Source organism: Panthera tigris, chromosome D1 (assembly GCF_018350195.1).
Source record: "Panthera tigris isolate Pti1 chromosome D1, P.tigris_Pti1_mat1.1, whole genome shotgun sequence".
NCBI classification, from domain to species: domain Eukaryota; kingdom Metazoa; phylum Chordata; class Mammalia; order Carnivora; family Felidae; genus Panthera; species Panthera tigris.
The window spans coordinates 99719110-99738777 of NC_056669.1; the positions used below are offsets into that span (position 1 = coordinate 99719110).

General features: G+C 37.9%; 2 protein-coding genes across 2 annotated transcripts; both read left to right on the forward strand.

Moving 5' to 3' along the window:
• Window positions 1-2800: 2800 nt before the first annotated feature.
• Window positions 2801-3709, forward strand: LOC122231218 (olfactory receptor 4C11-like). The gene has a single exon (XM_042958681.1). The coding sequence runs from the start codon at window positions 2801-2803 to the stop codon at window positions 3707-3709; it is 909 nt and encodes a 302-aa protein (XP_042814615.1).
• Window positions 3710-17194: 13485 nt separating this feature from the next.
• On the forward strand, window positions 17195-18103 carry LOC122231185 (olfactory receptor 4C11-like). The gene has a single exon (XM_042958525.1). The coding sequence runs from the start codon at window positions 17195-17197 to the stop codon at window positions 18101-18103; it is 909 nt and encodes a 302-aa protein (XP_042814459.1).
• The last annotated feature ends 1565 nt before the right edge of the window (window positions 18104-19668 follow it).

Sequence of the window (19668 nt, forward strand, 5' to 3'; positions counted from 1 at the left end):
TTCCTATTTTAGGCCTTTGCCAATCCCTCTCTATGCTGGGGGTTCTGCACTGGTGTCTATTTTGGGGTGCCTTTACACCTCCTTATTCCTTCTTGGCGCCTTTTTGCCTCCTTATACTCGGGGTGCCTTTGCAACCCCCTATATTTGGGGTGTCAATCTGGCTAACTCAAACTCGGGTGTGACTGTTTTATGACTGTAATTCTCTATGCCTTGTTAACCCATCGGTGTAAGCCCAGAGGATTCCTAAGCTTATCCCCCACAGGCAATTAGTGTGAAAACAGTTGTGCAGCTGTATTAGGGGTAAATGAACAGGTAGATTAATATCTTGATAATATTAATAATCGTAATACAACATTGATGCCAATAATCTTAATGAAAGGACCATTCCAAAAGCATGTACTGCCTATCTGCATCTCTTATGCATTGTACATATTTAATTATTTAGCTTTCATAGAAACTCTAAAAGGTAGATTATTTTACTCCTCACATTTACAGGTGAAGAAAATGAAGCCCAGAGATATATCGGGACTTGTGAAATATGGCACCATACTGTGCAGCAGTTGGGGTATGAATCCAGGCGGTTCAGCTTCAGCTTCGATGCTCTGTCACTGTGCTAACCTACCTCTCTGCTCTGCTTTAGGATGTTTGCATCTCAGGGAACCTGGTTCAGAATCTGACTTTCTTCAGTTAAAGCTGTAGTTCATCCCTTAACATAACCTGGAGTTTTTCACTGATCCGTCTGTCTCTTAGGAATTTTTACACTTCTCTCTGCAGATGGTTTCTATTCTTCTAATACCAACCGCATAGTCCCTTACATAATGAATGATTTCATCTACATGTATCTTAAAACTCAAAAATCATTAAGTAGTGAGTATTTTATGTTATGTTAAAGTATCTTTCCCCAGCTAGTAAAAAGTGGAGCTGAGATTTGAACCCAAGACGTCTGACTGGAGCAACAGTGTTCTTGACCAAGAAATGTAGTTATTTTCTTGATGAATAGCCATCCCAGATAAAATATCAACATTGCAAAATATGAACTGAACAAACATAAAAAAATTCTCGCAACAGCAACACTTTCATTAAAAAATGTAGTAAACTAGTAAAAAAACGTAGTAAAAATGTAACATGAGGCTGGTGATAAAAATGTGTATGTATATAACAAAATGCAATTTTTTTCTACTAACCAAATGAGAGAATAAGATCATGTCATAAAATAACCTTTTTTGTTTGTTTGCATCTTCTGCAAAATCATGAACCTTGAAATATTGACCATATGTGTATATAGTAAAAAGATGTGGAGATAATCACAAATGTAAATATACTTAGAGAATGTTTCTTAAAAGACATATAAGAAAACCAATAGTTATTTCCAAAGAGTAGGATTATAGATACAATAATTGGGAGACAGCTTTTAAATTTTCTTTCATTCTTCTATGTACTTGGAATAATTAATGATAATCGTGAATTATTTCATCAAAAATATAGTTAATAAATGTACACAAAATATTGAAAAACGTTTTTAATAATTGTAAACAGCAATGGTAATCTCTAGCATTTGGGACAGGGGCGTCATACTTGGGAAATTAAGTTGTTATCTGTGTGAGTCAAAATTGGAAGCGATATAAATATCTCAAAAGACAAATGATCAAAGAGATGACACTTAAAAAGCTTTACACAATGTCACATAATTAAATTAACAGTTAAACTAATGATAAACATAATAACATGGGAAGAAGTGTTATCATAGTCCCAAGTCAAAAATCAGGACACAAAATGATATTATATGATGATTTCAGTGAAAACTCAACATGTTATGAACAAATATTTGAAATAGAACAATCATAACACAGTATGTTGGAATTATGGGATACTTTTCAGATGAAATTTTTAGACGCATGCTGGTGACTTCAGGGTAAAATGAACATCTCTGAGTAACATCTCTGATGCCTATTTAGATTATAGGCATCATTAGGAATTTTATAGCATGTTGAATTCATAGGCAGAGATGCTCAATATTCTGAGTTTAGTCCCACAATACAGTCAAGAGGGTAAACAGTTTCCTCAATTATTCCAACCACAAATTTGTCCTGACATTTGTTTTATAATGACATCAGAGAAGCTGACATTGAACATGAGAGGTGTAAGTAAAAGATTGTCAAAACAGACTTTTGTAAAGCATATTACATCAAAGATACAGATGGGATCAGAGATGAAGGGGTCAGGGACCTAAATGAGTTAACTGAACAGAGAATATTTTCTTCCAGAGGGATTCTCCAATGATATGAGTGCTTAATCATAGTGGAATAGAGTTTTTTTAGATTTCTAAGCACATAGATAACACCTATATGTGTATCTGTGTGCATATACAATCTTTTAATTCTTAAGGAAACTCAGGATCAGCTAAGGCAAATGTTTGCACTCCCTTTTTCACATGAAAGCTAAATTATGAGATAGTTAAGGCACTTGCCCAAGGACAGTTCAAGTTCTGCAGTTTTCAGTCTTGGTGGGAATCAGAATTTTTTAAGGACATTTAATTTTACCTCCCCAAATGCAAAGGCTTTGTTGATCCAAGGCAGTTAGCTTCTGAATCAACAGATAGATCTGGGAGAGGCTTGGGCATCTGCATATTTACCAAGAGTCATAGAGGATTGAAGGCAGTCAGAGGTAACATAACATGGAACAAAAGCAAGGCATTCAGAGTTCAGCCCACCGATCTTCCCAAGCTGTCACTTCTTTTCTTCTCTTTGCAGATTCAGCCCTTGTCCTGCACTGCACCTTACTTTCAGCCAGTAGAATTGCGATGAATAGCAGTGTGACTGAATTCATTCTTCTTGGGTTGACACAGGATCCAGGAAAGCAGAAGGCAGTATTCGGGGTCTTCTTGATCTTTTACCTTGCGACACTGTCGGGGAACTTTCTCATTGTTGTGACTATTAAAACAAGCAGGACCCTTGGGACTCCCATGTACTTCTTCCTGTTCTATCTGTCTTTTGCTGACACTTGCTTCTCTACAACCACAGCCCCCAGATTGATTGTGGATGCCCTTTCTCACAAGAAGACCATTTCCTACAATGAGTGCATGATTCAGGTCTTTACATTCCATTTGTTTGGGTGCATGGAAATCTTGGTGCTCATCCTCATGGCTTTTGATCACTATGTAGCCATTTGTAAGCCATTGAAATACACTACCATCATGAGCTGGCACTTCTGTAGGGTTTTGGTGATTCTAGCCTGGGTGGGATCATGTATCCACTCTTTGGCACAAATTTTCCTGGCTTTGAGATTGCCTTTCTGTGGCCCCAACGTGATTGACCACTATTTCTGTGACTTGCAGCCCTTGTTGAAACTTGCCTGCATGGACACTTATGTGACAAATTTGCTACTTGTTTCTAACAGTGGAACCATATGCACGGTGAGTTTCATAATCCTGCTTACCTCCTATGTTGTCATCTTGTACTCTCTGCGTAACCACAGTGCTGAAGGAAGGCGAAAAGCCCTTTCCACCTGCACCTCCCACTTTATTGTGGTTGTCTTATTTTTTGGTCCATGCATATTCATATACACATGCCCCCCAGCTACATTTCCAATAGACAAAATGGTGGCTGTGTTTTATACAATTGGGACCCCCTTGCTCAACCCTCTGATGTATACACTGAGGAATATGGAAGTGAAAAAAGCCATGAAGAAATTATGGTGTAGCAAAGTATGACTTCTTTGGATACACGATATTCAGGGATTTCAATGTATTTTTCCTTAACAGCTTGGTTTTCCTTCATGGACAGGCAAGGTGAATTTTTCTCATTTTGGGAAAAATCCATTGGGAAATTTTAATTTCACTATTATTTTATATATTTAATTGAATTATTATGAATAAGTACGAATATATACACAACCCTTATTCAGAGAGAATGGCATTAGAATAGGATTACTTAATATCCATAAACATTGTGAACAACCTGGGCTGGCTCTCAGCTGAATTCTTTTGATACCTGGCTATATTCACATGATAATTTCTCTTCCTGTATGATTTGTCTTCAGAAAATAATGTACTGATTATTGACAGAATGATTGTGTGTGTGTGTGTGTGTGTGTGTGCGCACACACACTAATTCTCTACAGATTTTATTCTAGTCTTTAAGAACTTGGACATAGAGTTAATCCCTATGGAACCAGAACTTAGAAATGAAGGTTGTGGTCTTGACAACCTGGGAGTTGGAGAAGATGTTCTGAGAAAATTCTGTGGTGGAATGTGTGCCTGAGGCTGACTCACTGGGACATGGGTGGACCCTCAAACTCCATGAAGAGCTGGAAACCTGAGTGAAAACCTGGACTGTCTCTGGAAAACACTCTCAGTGTTCAGTGAATGGTGGGAGAAGGAGAGTTTTACACTTGGCAGTGATGGGGAGTATCAGCCAGTGAACTGGTTTTTGGCAGGGTCCTTCTCTTTCATCTTCACAGATCAGGGTCAGTGAGGGAGTTTGGCAGCAGGAATATGCAGAAGGTTAAGGGGTAGAAGGGCACTAGAAAATAATGTACAGTGTAGAGAAAGCAAAGGTGAAAGGAAAGTGGTAACTGTATCCAGGTGGCATAGAAGAAGCTTTGCCTTTTTATATTGGATGATCACTTTTTGGATATCTGAACGTTTGCAGGGAAACAAATGCAGTTCCTGGGTATCTGTATAAAATTGACCTAGATTAGCTTGACTTCCTTGGCTCTTACATTCATTTGCATATCGGGAAAACACTTTATGTATTTATTTATTTATTTATTTATTTATTTATGTATGTATTTATTTATGATTTCCAATGGTGTCTGAAAATTCAAATTTTCTATTTCTTGGGAGAACCCAGGATTGAAGCTCCACATAGTGCTTTTCAATTCTGGTCTTCTGGTTTTGTAGGAGAATGTTTAAATACATATTTTGATTTTTGAAGTTAACCAGTTGAGATGTGCAATAAACACCCTACCACCATAACCACCACCACATCCACCATCACCACATCATAATCTCATAATTAAGTACCGTCATGTGATGCTGTTTCAGTATCTGAATGTATAGTTCTCATAAAATTTGCACCAAGAAGAATTACTTTAAGTGATACAGGCTAATGAGAAAAGAATCCAATGACCTACATAAGTATGTGAGATACCAACTGAAGAGCAAATGTTATTGTGTCACATCAAAGATGGTGAAAGCTTTTTATTTGCCTTCCTTTGGGGGCTTTTTGTAGGCTCTCTAATTTTAGCATCCTTGATGTGGAAAGATTTCTATTTCTTGTCATCACTGATGACCCCTTCTTAGCCCTTAGAAAGCCAGTGGTTAACTTCCAAATTCTGTACTCTTCCCAGTGAACTCTTTTGGGCTGGTCCCTAAAAGATCTCTTTATGGCTTCTGTGTGGTAGTTTCTGGGAAACGTCCAGGCATCTCTGCTCCCAAAATGTTCTATTAATGAAGAAACATTTCTAACATAGGCTGATGTCAAACAGTCACCCTCATCTGATACCAACCTGTCTCTCTTCCTTCCTTGACTTTACTTACCTCAGTCTGCTCAGTGCACCCATATGGAGGGTCCCATGCTAGGTTCTCAGAGTAGGGCTCCATCACACACGCACATGCACACACACACACACACACACACACACACACCCCTGGGGTGAGGGACAGACATATCTCTACAGTGAATTCTCTAAAGCTGTTTTCACAAATTACTCAGCCACTTTATAACCCGACCACGCTTATATCCTTTATCTAGTTGTAGGATACTTCTGTTGATCATTTCCTTGGTTTGGAAGTAGGCATAAGATGATTTAGGCACAAGTTCACATCCATTGTGTCTATTCAACATTTGAGTTTTAACACCCTGCTACATAAGAAAGGTTACATTATAAACAATTTGTATGACCACTGGACCTGAAGAGAATTTATTTTCATTTGGAAAGTGATGGTAGACAGCACTGGAGGGGCGAAGATGGTGGAGAAGCCAGGTAGTTTTTTCTTTTCTCTGTCTCTTCCCTGAAATACAGTTAGATCATCACCAAACCATCTTGCACAACTAGAAAACAGATTTGAGGATTAACACAACAATCTGCAACTTGAGGCACAGAACTCAGCAGGTCCATGGTGCAGAGAGGTGAACTGGGGGAGAGAGAAGCTGTGGATAGTGGGGAGCTGTTTTTGCTTGTGGACAGAGGACAGAGACAGGGCAAGAGTACAGGAAATGCACTCCCTCTAACAGCAGCTGATGAGGAAGAGAGGGAGTAGAAAACCCACAAGGACTGAACAAGAAAGAGAGAAACAAAACTTAGAAAGAAAGTTTACCTTTACAAACTGGGGTTTTATCAAGAAAGGAGGCTTAATTTTGTCAAATGGTTTCTCCATATCTATTGACAGGTTCACGTGGTTCTTCTCCTTTCTCTTACTAATGTGATGTATCACATTGATGATTTGTGGAAATTGAGTCATCCTTGCATCCCAGGTATAAATCCCACTTGATCGTGGTGAATAGTTCTTTTAGTGTATTGTTGGATCAGATTGGGTAGGATCTTGTTGAGAGATTTGCATCCATGTTCATCAGGGAAATTGGCTGTAGTTCTCCTTTTTAGTGGGGTGTTTGTCTGGTTTGGAATCAAGGTAAATGCTGGCCTCATAGAATGAGTTTGGAACTTTTCCATCTATTTCTACTTTTTGGAACACCTTCAAAAGGATAGGCGTTAACTCTACTTTCAGTATTTGGTAGAATTCCCCAGGAAAGCCATCCAGCCCTGGACTCTGGTTTTGGGGAGATTTTTGATTACAGATTCAGTTTCTTTACTGGTTATGGGCTGTTCAAATCTTCTGTTTCTTCCTATTTCAACTTTTGTAGTTTATATGTCTAGGAATTTGTCCATTTCTTCGAGATTGCCCAATTTATTGGCATATAACTGCTCATAATACTGTTTAATATTGTTTGTATTTCTGCAGTGTTGGTTGTGATCTCTCCTCTTTCTTTCTCGATTTGATTTATTCAGGTCCTTTCCTTTTTTTCTTGATCAAACTTGTTATAGGTTTACCAATTTTGTTAATACTTTCAAAGAACCAACTCCTGGTTTCATTGATCTCTTCTACTTTTTTCTTTTCAATTTTGATACACTTGATTTCCACTCTAATGTTTATTATTTCCTGTCTAATGCTGATTTGGGGTTTTATTTGCTGTTCTTTTTCCGACTCTTTTAAGTATAATGCTAGGTTGTGTATCTGAGACCTTTCTTCCTTCTTTAAGAAGGCGTGCACGGCTACATACCTCCCTCTTATGACTGCCTTGGTTGTGCGCAGATTTTGTGCTATGGTGTTATCATTTTCTTTGGCCCGTATACTTTTTATGTACCTCTTTAACTTCTTGGTTAACTTATTCATTCTTTGGTAGGATGCTCCTTAGTATCCAAGTATTTGTTGACTTTCCAAATATTTTCTTGTGGTTGATTTTGTGTTTCAGTGTTGTGCTCTGAAAATATACAAGGTATGATCTCAATCTTTTTGTACTTATTCAAGGCTGATCTGTGTCCCAGTATGCAATATTTTCTGGAGAATGTTCCACGTGCACTGGAGAAGAATATGTATTGTGCTGCTTTAGAATGGATTGTTCTGAATATATCTGTTAAGTACATCCAGTCCAGTATATCATTAAAAGCCTTTGTTTCTTTGTTGATGTTCCATTCAGATGATCTGTCCATTGCTGTAATTTGGGTGAAGTCCCCTATTATTATCGTATTATTGTCAATTATTTCCTTTATGTTTGTGATTCATTGATTTGTAAATTTGTTGTATCAAAACTTGGGGGCTTAAATGATTACAATTGTTAAATCTCCTTAGTAGATAGACACCTTAATTATGATCTAATGCCCTTCTTCATCTCTTGTTACACTCTTTAATTTAAAATCTAGATTTTCTGATATAAGACTGGCTACCCCAGCTTTCCTTTGGTAATCATTAGCATGATAGATGGTTCTCTATCTCCTTACTTTCAATCTGAATGTGTCTTAAGTCTAAAATGAGTCTCTTGTGAACAGCTTATAGATGGATCTTGTTTTTTTTTTTTTATCTATTCTGTTACTCTATGTCTTTGATTGCAGCATTTAGTCCGTTGACATTTAGAGTGAGTACTGAACGATATGTACTTATTGCCATTGTGTTGTGTGGAGTTGGAGTTTCTGGTGGTATTGTCTGGTCCTTTGTAGTCTTTGTTTCTTTTGATCTTTTTTGTTTTGTTTCGTCTTTTCTCCTCTCAGAGAGTTCCCCTTAAAATTTCTTGCAGGGCTTGTTTAGTGTTCACCAACTCCATCAGTTTTGTTTGTCTGGGAAACTTTTTATCTCTCCTTCTGTTTTCAATGACAACCTTGCTGGGTAACAAATTCTTGGCTGCATATTTTTCTGATTCAACACGTTGAACATATCTTACCACTCCTTTCTGGCCTGTCAAGTTTCTGCGGATAGGTCTGCTGCGAACCTGATCTGTCTTCCCTTGTAGGTTAAGGACTTTTTTTTTTTTCCCTTACTGCTTTCATGATTCTTTCCTTGCGTGAGTATTTTGTGAACTTGACTATGATATGCCTTTTTGATGCCCGGTTTTTGTTGAATCTAATGGGAGTTTTCTGGGTTTTGTGGATTTTGAGGTCTACTTTTCCACTATTATTTGCTCCCATGACCCTTCTACCCCTTTTCCCTCTCTTTGTCTTCTGGGACCCATATGATTTGGATGTTATTCCTTTTTAATGAGTCACTGAGTTCTCTCATTCTTATATCGTGCTCTTTGCCTTAGTTTTCCTCTTTTTTCTGCTTCGTTATTCTCTATAATTTTGTCCTCTGTATCATGAATTTGCTGCTCTGCTTCATCCATCCTTGCCACCATAGCACCATTCGAGATTGAATGTCAGTAATAGCATTTTTAATTTCACCTTGACTGGAGCTTACTAATTTTATTGCCACAGAAAGGGAGTCTTTGTGTTTTTTGTTTTTTTATGTTACTTTGGGTATTATTCTTATTATTGTGATTCTAAATTCGTGTTCTGTCATCTTGCTTGTAACTGTGTTGATTAAGTCCCTGGTTGTCATTTCTTCCTTTTCTTTCTTTTGAGGTGAATTCCTTCATTTCATCATTTTGAAGGAAGAAAAAGAATTAACAAAATAAAGTAAATAAATAAAAATTAAAAAATTAAAATCAACACAAAAAAATCAAATGAAGGATGCTGGTCATAGGTGTGTTTTGGTCTGGTTGTGGAATGAAGTTTGATTGAATAGAGAAAAAAAGGAAAGAAAAGAAGTGAAAAAAGGCAAACAGTTGAAAATTTAAAATAATGAATACAATAACATAGAATAAAAAGAATTGATGAAAGTGAAATCGATTTAAAAGTTCACAAAAATGGAAAAATACAGTAGTAAAAACTGAAGAAAAATCTTTTCATAAAAATGGGAACGAGTATCAATTTTTTCTCTTTATGTCTTCATGAACAAGAAAAGGAAATAAAATTACATATAGAAAACAAAAGGATGGGTGCTGGATTGGTTGTGAGTTGGTGGATGAATAAATGGGCAAAGGACATTGAGGGAGACACTTATTGTGATGAGCACTGGGTGTGAGATGTACGGGATGAATCACTGGGTTCTCCTCCTGAAATTATTAGTGAACTATATGCTCAATACCTTGGATGTAAATTAACAAATATAATTTTATGTACAATGCAGTAATAGCATTAAAATGAATGAAATATTACCATTTACAAAAACATGGATGGACTTAGAGTGTCCATAAGCTAAATAAATCAGTCAGAGGACATCAAATTGCACATGATTTCATTCATATGTGGAATTTAAGAAATAAGGCAAATGAACAAAGAAAGGAAAAAGAAAAAAAAAACACCCAGACTCTAAAATACAGAGCAGAAAATGCTGGTTGCTGAAGGGAGGTGGGTGGCTGTGTGAAATAGTAAAGGAGATCAAGAGGAGTGAAGATACTCCACAGGTAGCCAGTCTGTGACACTTGTGATTAGCACTGAGTAATGTGTAGAATTGCTCAATAACAAAAGTGCATTTCATTGTTAAGTATAACTTGAATTGATTTAAAAATAAAAACTACTTGAAAACATCTTCATTTCCATATTTTTTCTCTTCTCTTTTTACCTACTGACTTACTGACTTCAAAATATTTAGAAATTGTAGAAATTTTAATGAGTAGTTTTCATTGTAATTTTATATTTTATGAGTATTATTAAGATTTATAATATTATATCTAAGAGTGACATTTTCTAGAATAAGAAACAGGGAGAAGTTTAGAAACCTACTTAAAGTGAGAGACACAAATAGCGAGGCATGAATTCAATTACATCACATGTGGTTCAACCTGTACATGGGCTCAGAGTTTTGTGTGGGTTTGGAAAAGATTTGCCTTAAATATCAGAGCATTTGGTAGCTTTCAGGAATCTATACCTGCTTGCTTTTTCGATAGGGCAGGGACAGGAGTGGAGCACTTGGTAACAGAAATGAAAGGTGTCCCCTAGGACATACTGGTAGGGGAGAAGGGCTCTGAGGACAGAATCTGCCCATTGACAGCCTTGTTCAGGAATCCTTGGCACTGTGGTTTGCTGTGGCCAAGGATTGACTGAGTTTATCCCTTTGGGTTGGGTGAGAAGGGGAGAGTCCTTGTCCCTCCAAAGGCTCAGCATTTGTGAACATTTATGGAATCTCTATAAATATCAGATGGAGGAGGAAGAAATGTTTAATTCGTGTGCTCTTCCGGGGAGTTGTTTTGGGGTTACAGAGTTGCTTTAAGAGACGTTTCTATAGCAGAATAGTGGGGATATTTCCTCTTTATTCTAGAAAATTATAAGAATAGAAGTGAGAAATTTTCTGCTGATATTACAGCTCTGACTCAGTCCTTTTAATAAAGACTGGCTGTCTGTGGAGTATCTCCTCTCCCCACAGACCGTGCACTGGAAAGCTGAGTAAATCTATTGGATGTATGGTTCACATGTTGCACACTTACTGCACATGATTCATCTTCAAAGTAAATCCGAATTGCGAGAGCAAATCTAGGAGCTCTCTATTGGATCTCATCTCCTTTACGAGCAATAAGGTAAGTATTCAAACCCAAGTAAACTATGTTCTTTTCCTTGCCTCCCATGAAGGACTAGGTTTTAGGGCAGTTGCCATGATTTAATTCTGTCTCCTGAGACGCTTGAAACTCCAGGAACATATTTGTCTTAGTGATGAGAGGATCTGAATGTGTCAGGGCTCCCAGCTTTCATTGGCCTCTGCTTGAGGCAGGACATTCTCAGGACCAATGCTTATTGGAAAGGTGGGGGGTATAATTGAGGGGGCAGAGGTATAGTATCCTATACATATGGGTTTCTTTTTTTTAATTGATTAAATAAGCAGCTGACCCTCAATTTATTTATTTTATTTAAATGTTTTTTATTTATTTTGAGAGAGAGAGAGGAGAGAGAGAGAAAGAGAGAATGAGTAAGGGAGAGTCAGGGAGACAGAGAGAATCCCAAGCAGGCTGTCAGCGCAGAACCCTATGTGGGGCTTGATCCCACGAACCGTGAGATCATGACCTGAGCTGAAATGAAGAGTCTGACACATAACTGACTGACCCACCCAAGCACCCCTATTCGTGTGGATTTCTTATTTACAAGGCTTAAGTTCTGGAAAAGGAACAGGTTGTATACTGACCACATGCAGTCTGTATGCATTAATACTGTTGATACCTCGATCTGTGGTTTACTCATTATTCTGCCAGTAATGATACTAAAGTTGGCTGTCCATACCTCCTGAAAAACCTGCTTACAGCTAAGAATTATATTCTCTTTCTGCTGTTGGGGTAAGGGGCATATATGGAGTGGAGGAATGAGAAGCAAACTCTCTATTGAAATCCGAGAGAAGTATTCTTTATCCCTAACAAGATTCTTTGCTCAACCTTACACTGTGGGTTTAAGTTATAAATATGAATATGAATATATATAAATAAACATAAACATAAACATAAATATAAATATAAATATAAATATAAATATAAATAAATTCTGATCTTATTTTGATCCGTCTTCAAGTTTGCATCCATTTGAGAGTCAGGGTATACATACTAGGCATGGAAGTGCTTTTCTTCTCTACTGATTCATGGTTTCTGGCTTTACGCTGACTGCACCCAAATGAATGGAGTCTGCTGCTTTGCATGGCACTGGTGGGTAAGGTGTGGAGTGTTAGAGTGGGAGAGATTACCATGGAGCACAAAAATTTGAGTTCTGGTACTGGTTGCTTTTTGACTGCTCTCTGCTAAGCTACTTCCCAGCCTAGTCGGAAGTGCACAAATTAGAACAATGTGAATTTGCCTAATGAGATGTGAATTCCAATGAGAAAAGATTTTAAAGAGAAAAGGAAAGAAGACTATAATCAAGGGTTGCATGATTCAAACACACACACACACACACACACACACACACACACACATACATTTTAGCAGTGGAAGGCAAGTAGCAAGAAAGTTGTTTGGGAAAACCTGGAAGGCTGTGCTCAGGAGATGGACAGGGTACTCTGGACACAGGAAGCAATGGAAGGTGGAGGTTATCAGACGAAGGTCATTTAGCCACTGAGAAATACTCAAAGTGTAGGGAATGAGATGGTCGGGACATATTCATGAGGGACAGCAAGTGTCAGGCATGGCTGCAACACACACGAGCGGAAGCCCTGGGAGGAAAGGTGGTAAGCAAGACTATGGCACAGCGTTTGAGGACTTTGAAAGTCATGGTGAGTATTTCAGCCTTTGCACTTGAAAACCACAGTAACCCTTTTATCATAAGTTATGATTCATCATATTTTTAGAACGCCCACTTTTCCTTTTCAAGTTGTAGTTAGGAGGCAAAAAGAGGGAGAGGATGGAGCGAGGAGAAGACAGAATTTCTGAAATTGTGTCCTTTCTTTCTGTATAGAAACATAGAGTGTCCATCTGAAGAATTGTAGGATTGACCATTTGTAAGACTGCTGTTTATGAGTAACTGATTTTGTACTATGCATGAGCTAATAATGCTCACAGTGAAAACTCACGTAGTTATCTCCCTCGACGTGTTATTTTCTCCAATAAGATGGCGTGAGACATTTTAATTAGATTTTAATGAGTATTAGACACTGTGTGAAAGGAGTTTTTATGTCCCATGTTTTGAGAATCTAAACTGATCCTGTTTTTAGATCAGTGAAAATACTTTGTATGATATTACGATGATGGATGTATGTTACTAATATTTACCAAAACCATAGAATGTACCACACCCAAGAGTGACCCTTGGGGTAAACTTTGGACTCTGGGTGATGAGGATGTGTCACGGTAGGCTCATCAGTTCTGGGAAATGTACCGTTCTGGCGGGCGATGTTGGTAATGGCAGGGGTGATATTTGGGTGGCGGCTAGGGACCATATGGGGAATCTCTGTACCTGTGTGTTGGTGTTGCTGTGAATGTGGCACTGCTCTAAAAAAATTAAGTCTTAGCAACGAGAACAAACTAAGAAGCAACAACAACCAAAAGATCTTATTAAAGCTGAGAGGAGGCGTGTGATTTTGCTGCCTCCTCCCCGCCCCCCGCAGAGACAGCTGAGAGGGAGCCCATCTGCTCCTCCTCTGACAGGGGAAGGGACATGTCTGGAGTCACCACTGAATCATACTCGGGATGCCTGCTGGGTCAATCTTCATTCTGTTGGGGCCACAGTGAATTCCCCTGTATGCTCTCCATTGAGTTTCTAAGTGCAGGATGTACAAAGACTGATATCTTCAGGGCAACCCTGACATCTTGAAGGGAGCAGGCACCTCAGTCCAGATAAGCTCAAATCCAACTGGACTATGTTTAGAAAACTAGATGACTAAATTTTGATAAACAGCTGAATGAGTTTTTCCTTCTGCGCTGAATATATCTTAATAAAATCAGCTGTCATATCTTGTATATCTCCAAATCTCATACTTGACTGCAAAAATATGTTCAAATTTCATAACCAGGCTTCCATGGCTTTTGGCAAAGACAAAACCTTGCTTTTGCAAGTTTTTCTGCTGACGCTAGAGTCCGTCTAAACCAGCGGTTTCATATTGATCTTCTCTATTTGTCCCATCACCCCCATTAAAACGTTGGTTGGTTTCTTTCATGTCAAATGCTCTCACCCCTCTGATTTTCATATCTTTGCATCACAAACTCTTTACAAACCAGGGTATATTTTATTTCTACTTTCATGTCATCATGGGTCACATATAGGGAAGCTGTTTGCACTTTGTATTTGTTTTTTAGTATGTATTAACGATATTTGGAGTTGCCATTACCAGCTTCTGATCACCATGAGCAAATTAGTGCCAAGATGATTTCAGTCACTTGGGGGAAGGAAACTAGTGTGCAAAAGCATTGTGCAGATGCAGTATGGGTAAATGAACAGGTAGATTAATATCTTGGTAATATTAATAATCATAATGGAATATTGATACTAGTAATCATAATGAAAGAACCATTCCAATCACAGTTACTAAATACCTGCATCTCTTCTGCGTCGTACATACTGAATTATTTAGCCTTCATAGAAACACTAAAACGTAGATTCTTTTACAGGTGAAGAAAATGAAGCACAGAGGTATGTAAGGACTTCTGCCACATGGCACCATACCGCGCAGTGGGTGGGGTATGAATCCAGCTGTTCCGCTTCAGCCTCGATGCTCTCACTGTGCTAACTTACCTCTCTGCTCTGCTTTAGGATGTTTGCATCTCAGGGGACCTGGTTCAGATTCTGACTTTCTTCAGTCAAACTATAGTTCATCTCTTAACAGAATCTGGAGTTTTTCACTGACCATCTGTCTGTTAGGAATTTTTACTCTTCTCTCTGCAGATGGATTCTATTCTTCTAATACCAACCACATAGTCCCTTACATAATTAATGATTTCATCTACATGTATCTTAAAACTCAAAAATCATTAACAAGAAGTGAATATTTTGCCCATTTTTGCCATAAGTCCAGGTAATTGTGATTTGATATTTAAAATCAAAGATGATTATGGAAGTATGAGAGAAGGGGATGGCAGTACCATTATAAAATGTTTTGCAAAAAGACTAAATTAGAATGGGAAAATGGACAGCTTGTAATATAAGAAAAGGAAAAAAGGTCACAGGAAAAGGGAAAAAGTAAAATCATAATAGGGAAAGTAGTAGAGGCGGGGACTTACATCGCTCTCGCTTATTATAAGCTGGATCTTTTTCTCATTTTATCTGCAGTGTAACCATGTTATGTGTAAAGTAAAGAGTGGAGCTGGGATTTGAACCCAAGACATCTGACTGCAGCAACTGTGCTCTTGACCAAGAAATGTAGTTATTTTCTTGATGAATAGCCATCTCAGATAAAATACCAAGGTTGCAAATTATGAACTGAACAAAGATAAAAATTTCTCATTAGAGCAATATTTTCATTAAAAATGTAGTAAAATGTAAAATGTGGTTGGTGAGAAAAATGTGTATGTATGTATAAAACAAAATACGATTTTTTCTACTAACCAAATGAGGGAATAAGATCATGTCATAAAATAACCTTTTTTGTTTGTTTGCATGTTCATCAGCTTTTCTGCAAAATCATCAACTTTGAAATATTGACCATATGTGTATATAGCGAAAGGATACAGGCATACACACATATGTTAATATACTTAGGGAATGTTTCTTAAAAGACATTCTAAAAGAAACCAAAAGTAGTTATTTCTGGAGAGTAGGATTATATATTCAATTGCTTGGAGACAGCTTTAAATTTTCTTTCATATTTCTGTGTACTTTGAATAATTAATGAAAAACATGAATTATTTCATCAGAAAATATAGTTAATAAATGTACACACAATACTGAAAAATATTTTTAGTAATTATCCACAGCAATGATAATCTCTAGTATTTGGGACGGCAACATCATGCTTGGGAAATTACTCTAAGTTGCTATTTATGTGAGTCAAAATTGGAAGCAATATAACTATCTCAAAGAAAAACGGTCAAAGAGTTTCCATAGAATAAATTTTATACAAAGTCACACAATTAAGTTAACAGTTAAACTAATGATAAGTTTGATAACGTGGGAGGAAGGGTTATAATAATTCCAAGTCAAAATCAGGACACAAAATGATATTATATGATGATTTCAATGACAAACTCAATATGTTATGAACAAATACTTGAAATAGAACAATCATAACATAGTATGTTGGAATTATGGGATACTTTTCAGATGAAATTTTTAGAAGCGTGCTGGTGACTTCAGGGTAAAATGAACATCTCTGAGTAACATCTCTGATGCCTATTTAGATTATAGGCATCATTAGGAATTTTATAGCATGTTGAATTCATAGGCAGAGATGCTCAATATTCTAGTTTAGTCCCACAGTACAGTCAAGAAGGTAAACAGTTTTCCTCAACTATTCCAACCTCATAGTTTTCTTGACATTGGTTATATAATGACATCAGGGAAGCTGATGTTGAACGCGAAGGCATTAAGTAAAAGATTGTCAAAATAGAGTTTTATAAAGCGTATTATATCCAAGAAACTGATGGGTTCAGAGATGAAGGGGTAGGAGACCCAAAAATAAGTGAACTGAACTGAGATTATTTTCTTCCAGAGGGATTCTCCAACAATATGAGTGCTCAATCTTAGTGGAATAGTCTCTTTTAGATTTCAAAGCACATAGATAAAACATATAACACATGAGATATATGTGTGTATCTGTGTGCATAAACAATCTTTTAATTCTTAAGGAAACCCAGGGACAGGTAAGGCAAATACTTTCACTCCATTTTTCAAATGAAAGCTAAATTTTAACACAGTTAAGTTACTTGCTGAAGGAGAATTGAAGTTCTGTTTCAAGTTTTCAATCTTGGTAGGAATCAGAATTTTTAAAGGACATTTCATTTTACCTCCCCAAATGCAAAGGCTTTGATCCAAGGTAGTTCGTTTCTGAATCAACAGATAGATCTGGGAGAGGCTTGGGCATCTGCGGATTTACCAAGAGTCAAAGGGGATTGAAGGCAGTCAGAGGTAACATAACATGGAGCAAAAGCAAGGCATTCAGAGTTCAGCCCACCGATCTTCCCAAGCTGTCACTTCTTTTCTTCTCTTTGCAGATTCAGCCCTTGTCCTCAAGTGCACCTTACTTTCAGCCAGTAGTACTGCGATGAATAGCAGTGTGACTGAATTCATTCTCCTTGGGTTGACACGGGATGCAGGAAAGCAGAAGGCAGTATTTGGGGTCTTCTTGATCTTTTACCTTGCGACACTGTTGGGGAACTTTCTCATTGTAGTGACTATTAAAACAAGCAGGACCCTTGCGAGTCCCATGTACTTCTTCCTGTTCTATCTGTCTTTTGCTGACACCTGCTTCTCTACAACCACAGCCCCCAGATTGATTGTGGATGCCCTTGCTCAGAACAGGACCATTTCCTACAATGAGTGCATGATTCAGGTCTTTACATTCCATTTCTTTGGGTGCATGGAAATCTTGGTGCTCATCCTCATGGCTTTTGATCGCTATGTAGCCATTTGTAAGCCCTTGCGATACACAACCATCATGAGCCGGCACGTCTGTAGGGTTTTGGTGATTCTAGCCTGGGTGGGATCTTGTATCCACTCTTCGGCACAAATTTTCCTGGCTTTGAGATTGCCTTTCTGTGGCCCCAATGTGATTGACAACTATTTCTGTGACTTGCAGCCCTTGTTGAAACTTGCCTGCATGGACACTTATGTGACAAATTTGTTACTTGTTTCTAACAGTGGGGCCATATGCACGGTGAGTTTCATAATCCTGCTTACCTCCTATGTTGTCATCTTGTACTCTCTGCGTAACCACAGTGCTGAAGGAAGGCGAAAAGCCCTTTCCACCTGCACCTCCCACTTTATTGTGGTTGTCTTATTTTTTGGTCCATGCATATTCATATACACACGTCCCCCAGCTACATTTCCAATTGACAAAATAGTGGCTGTGTTTTATACAATTGGGACGCCCCTGCTGAACCCTCTGATCTATACACTGAGGAATATGGAAGTGAAAAAAGCCATGAAGAAATTATGGTGTAGCAAAGTATGACTTCTTTGGATACACGATATTCAGGGATTTCAATGTATTTTTCCTTAACAGCTTGGTTTTCCTTCATGGACAGGCAAGGCGAATTATTCTCATTGTGGGAAAAATCCATTGGGAAATTTTAATTTCACTATTATTTTATATATTTAATTGAATTATTATGAATAAGTACGAATATATACACAACCCTTATTCAGAGAGAATGGCATTAGAATAGGATTACTTAATATCCATAAACATTGTGAACAACCTGGGCTGGCTCTCAGCTGAATTCTTTTGATACCTGGCTATATTTACATGATAATTTCTCTTCCTGTACGATTTGTCTTCAGAAAATAATGTATTGATTATTGACAGAATGATTGTGTGTGTGTGTGTGTGTGTGTGTGTGCGCGCGCACACTAATTATCTACAGATTTTATTCTAGTCTTTAAGAACTTGGACATAGAGCTAATCCCTATGGAACCAGAACTTAGAAATGAAGGTTGTGGTCTTGACAACCTGGGAGTTGGAGAAGATGTTCTGAGAAAATTCTGTGGTGGAATCCTTGCCTGAGCTTGACTCACTGGGACATGGATGGACCCTCAAACTCCACGAAGAGCTGGAAACCTCAGTGAAAACCTGGACTGTCACTGGATAACACTGTCAATGTTCAGTGAATGGTGGGAGAAGGAGAGTTTTACACTTGGCAGTGATGGGCGGTATCAGCCAGTGAACTGCTTTTTGGCAGGGTCCTTCTCTTTCATCGTCACAGATCAGGGTCAGTGAGGGGGTTTGGCAGCAGGAATATGCAGAAGGTTAAGGGGTAGAAGCATGGCTAGGAAACAATGTACAGTGTAGAGAAAGCAAAGGTGAAAGGAAAGTGGTAACTGTATCCAGGTGGGATAGAAGAAGCTTTGCCTTTTTATATTGGAGACTCGCTAATTGTGTATCTGAACATTTGCAAGGAGAAAAATGGAGTTCCTGGGTATCTATAAAATTGACCTAGATTAGCTTGACTTCATTGTCTCTTGCATTTATTTGCATATTGAGAAAACACATTTATTTATTTATTTATTTATTTATTTATTCATTTAGGGTTCCCAATGGTGTCTGAACATTCAAATTTCATATTCCTCGGGAGAACCCAGGATTGAAAGCCCATATTAGTGCTTTTCAATTTTGGGCTTCTGGTTTTGTAGGAGAATATTTAAATACATAGTTTGATTTTTTAAGTTAACCTAATTGAGATGTGTAATAAACACCCTACCACCATAACCACCACCACGTCCGCCACCACCACATCATAATCTCATAATTAAGTACCGTCATGTGATGCTCTTTCAGTGTCTGAACTCACAATTCACACCAAATTGGCACCAAGAAGTATTACTTTAAGTGATATAGGCTAATGGGAAAAGAATCCAATGACCTTCCCAAGTATGAGAACATTTCTACCAACTGAAGACCAAATGTTATCATGTCCCATCTAAGATGCCCAAGACTCCTACATAGAAAGAAGTGGCAGAATAAATAGTTAAGTCCCAAGGAAGACATTTGTCAGAGCCCTAAGTGCCATATTTACAAGA

Bases quoted from the DNA above. Each gene is read 5' to 3' on its own strand.
- LOC122231218 (XM_042958681.1), top strand. From the start codon at position 2,801: ATGAATAGCAGTGTGACTGAATTCATTCTTCTTGGGTTGACACAGGAT.
- LOC122231185 (XM_042958525.1), top strand. From the start codon at position 17,195: ATGAATAGCAGTGTGACTGAATTCATTCTCCTTGGGTTGACACGGGAT.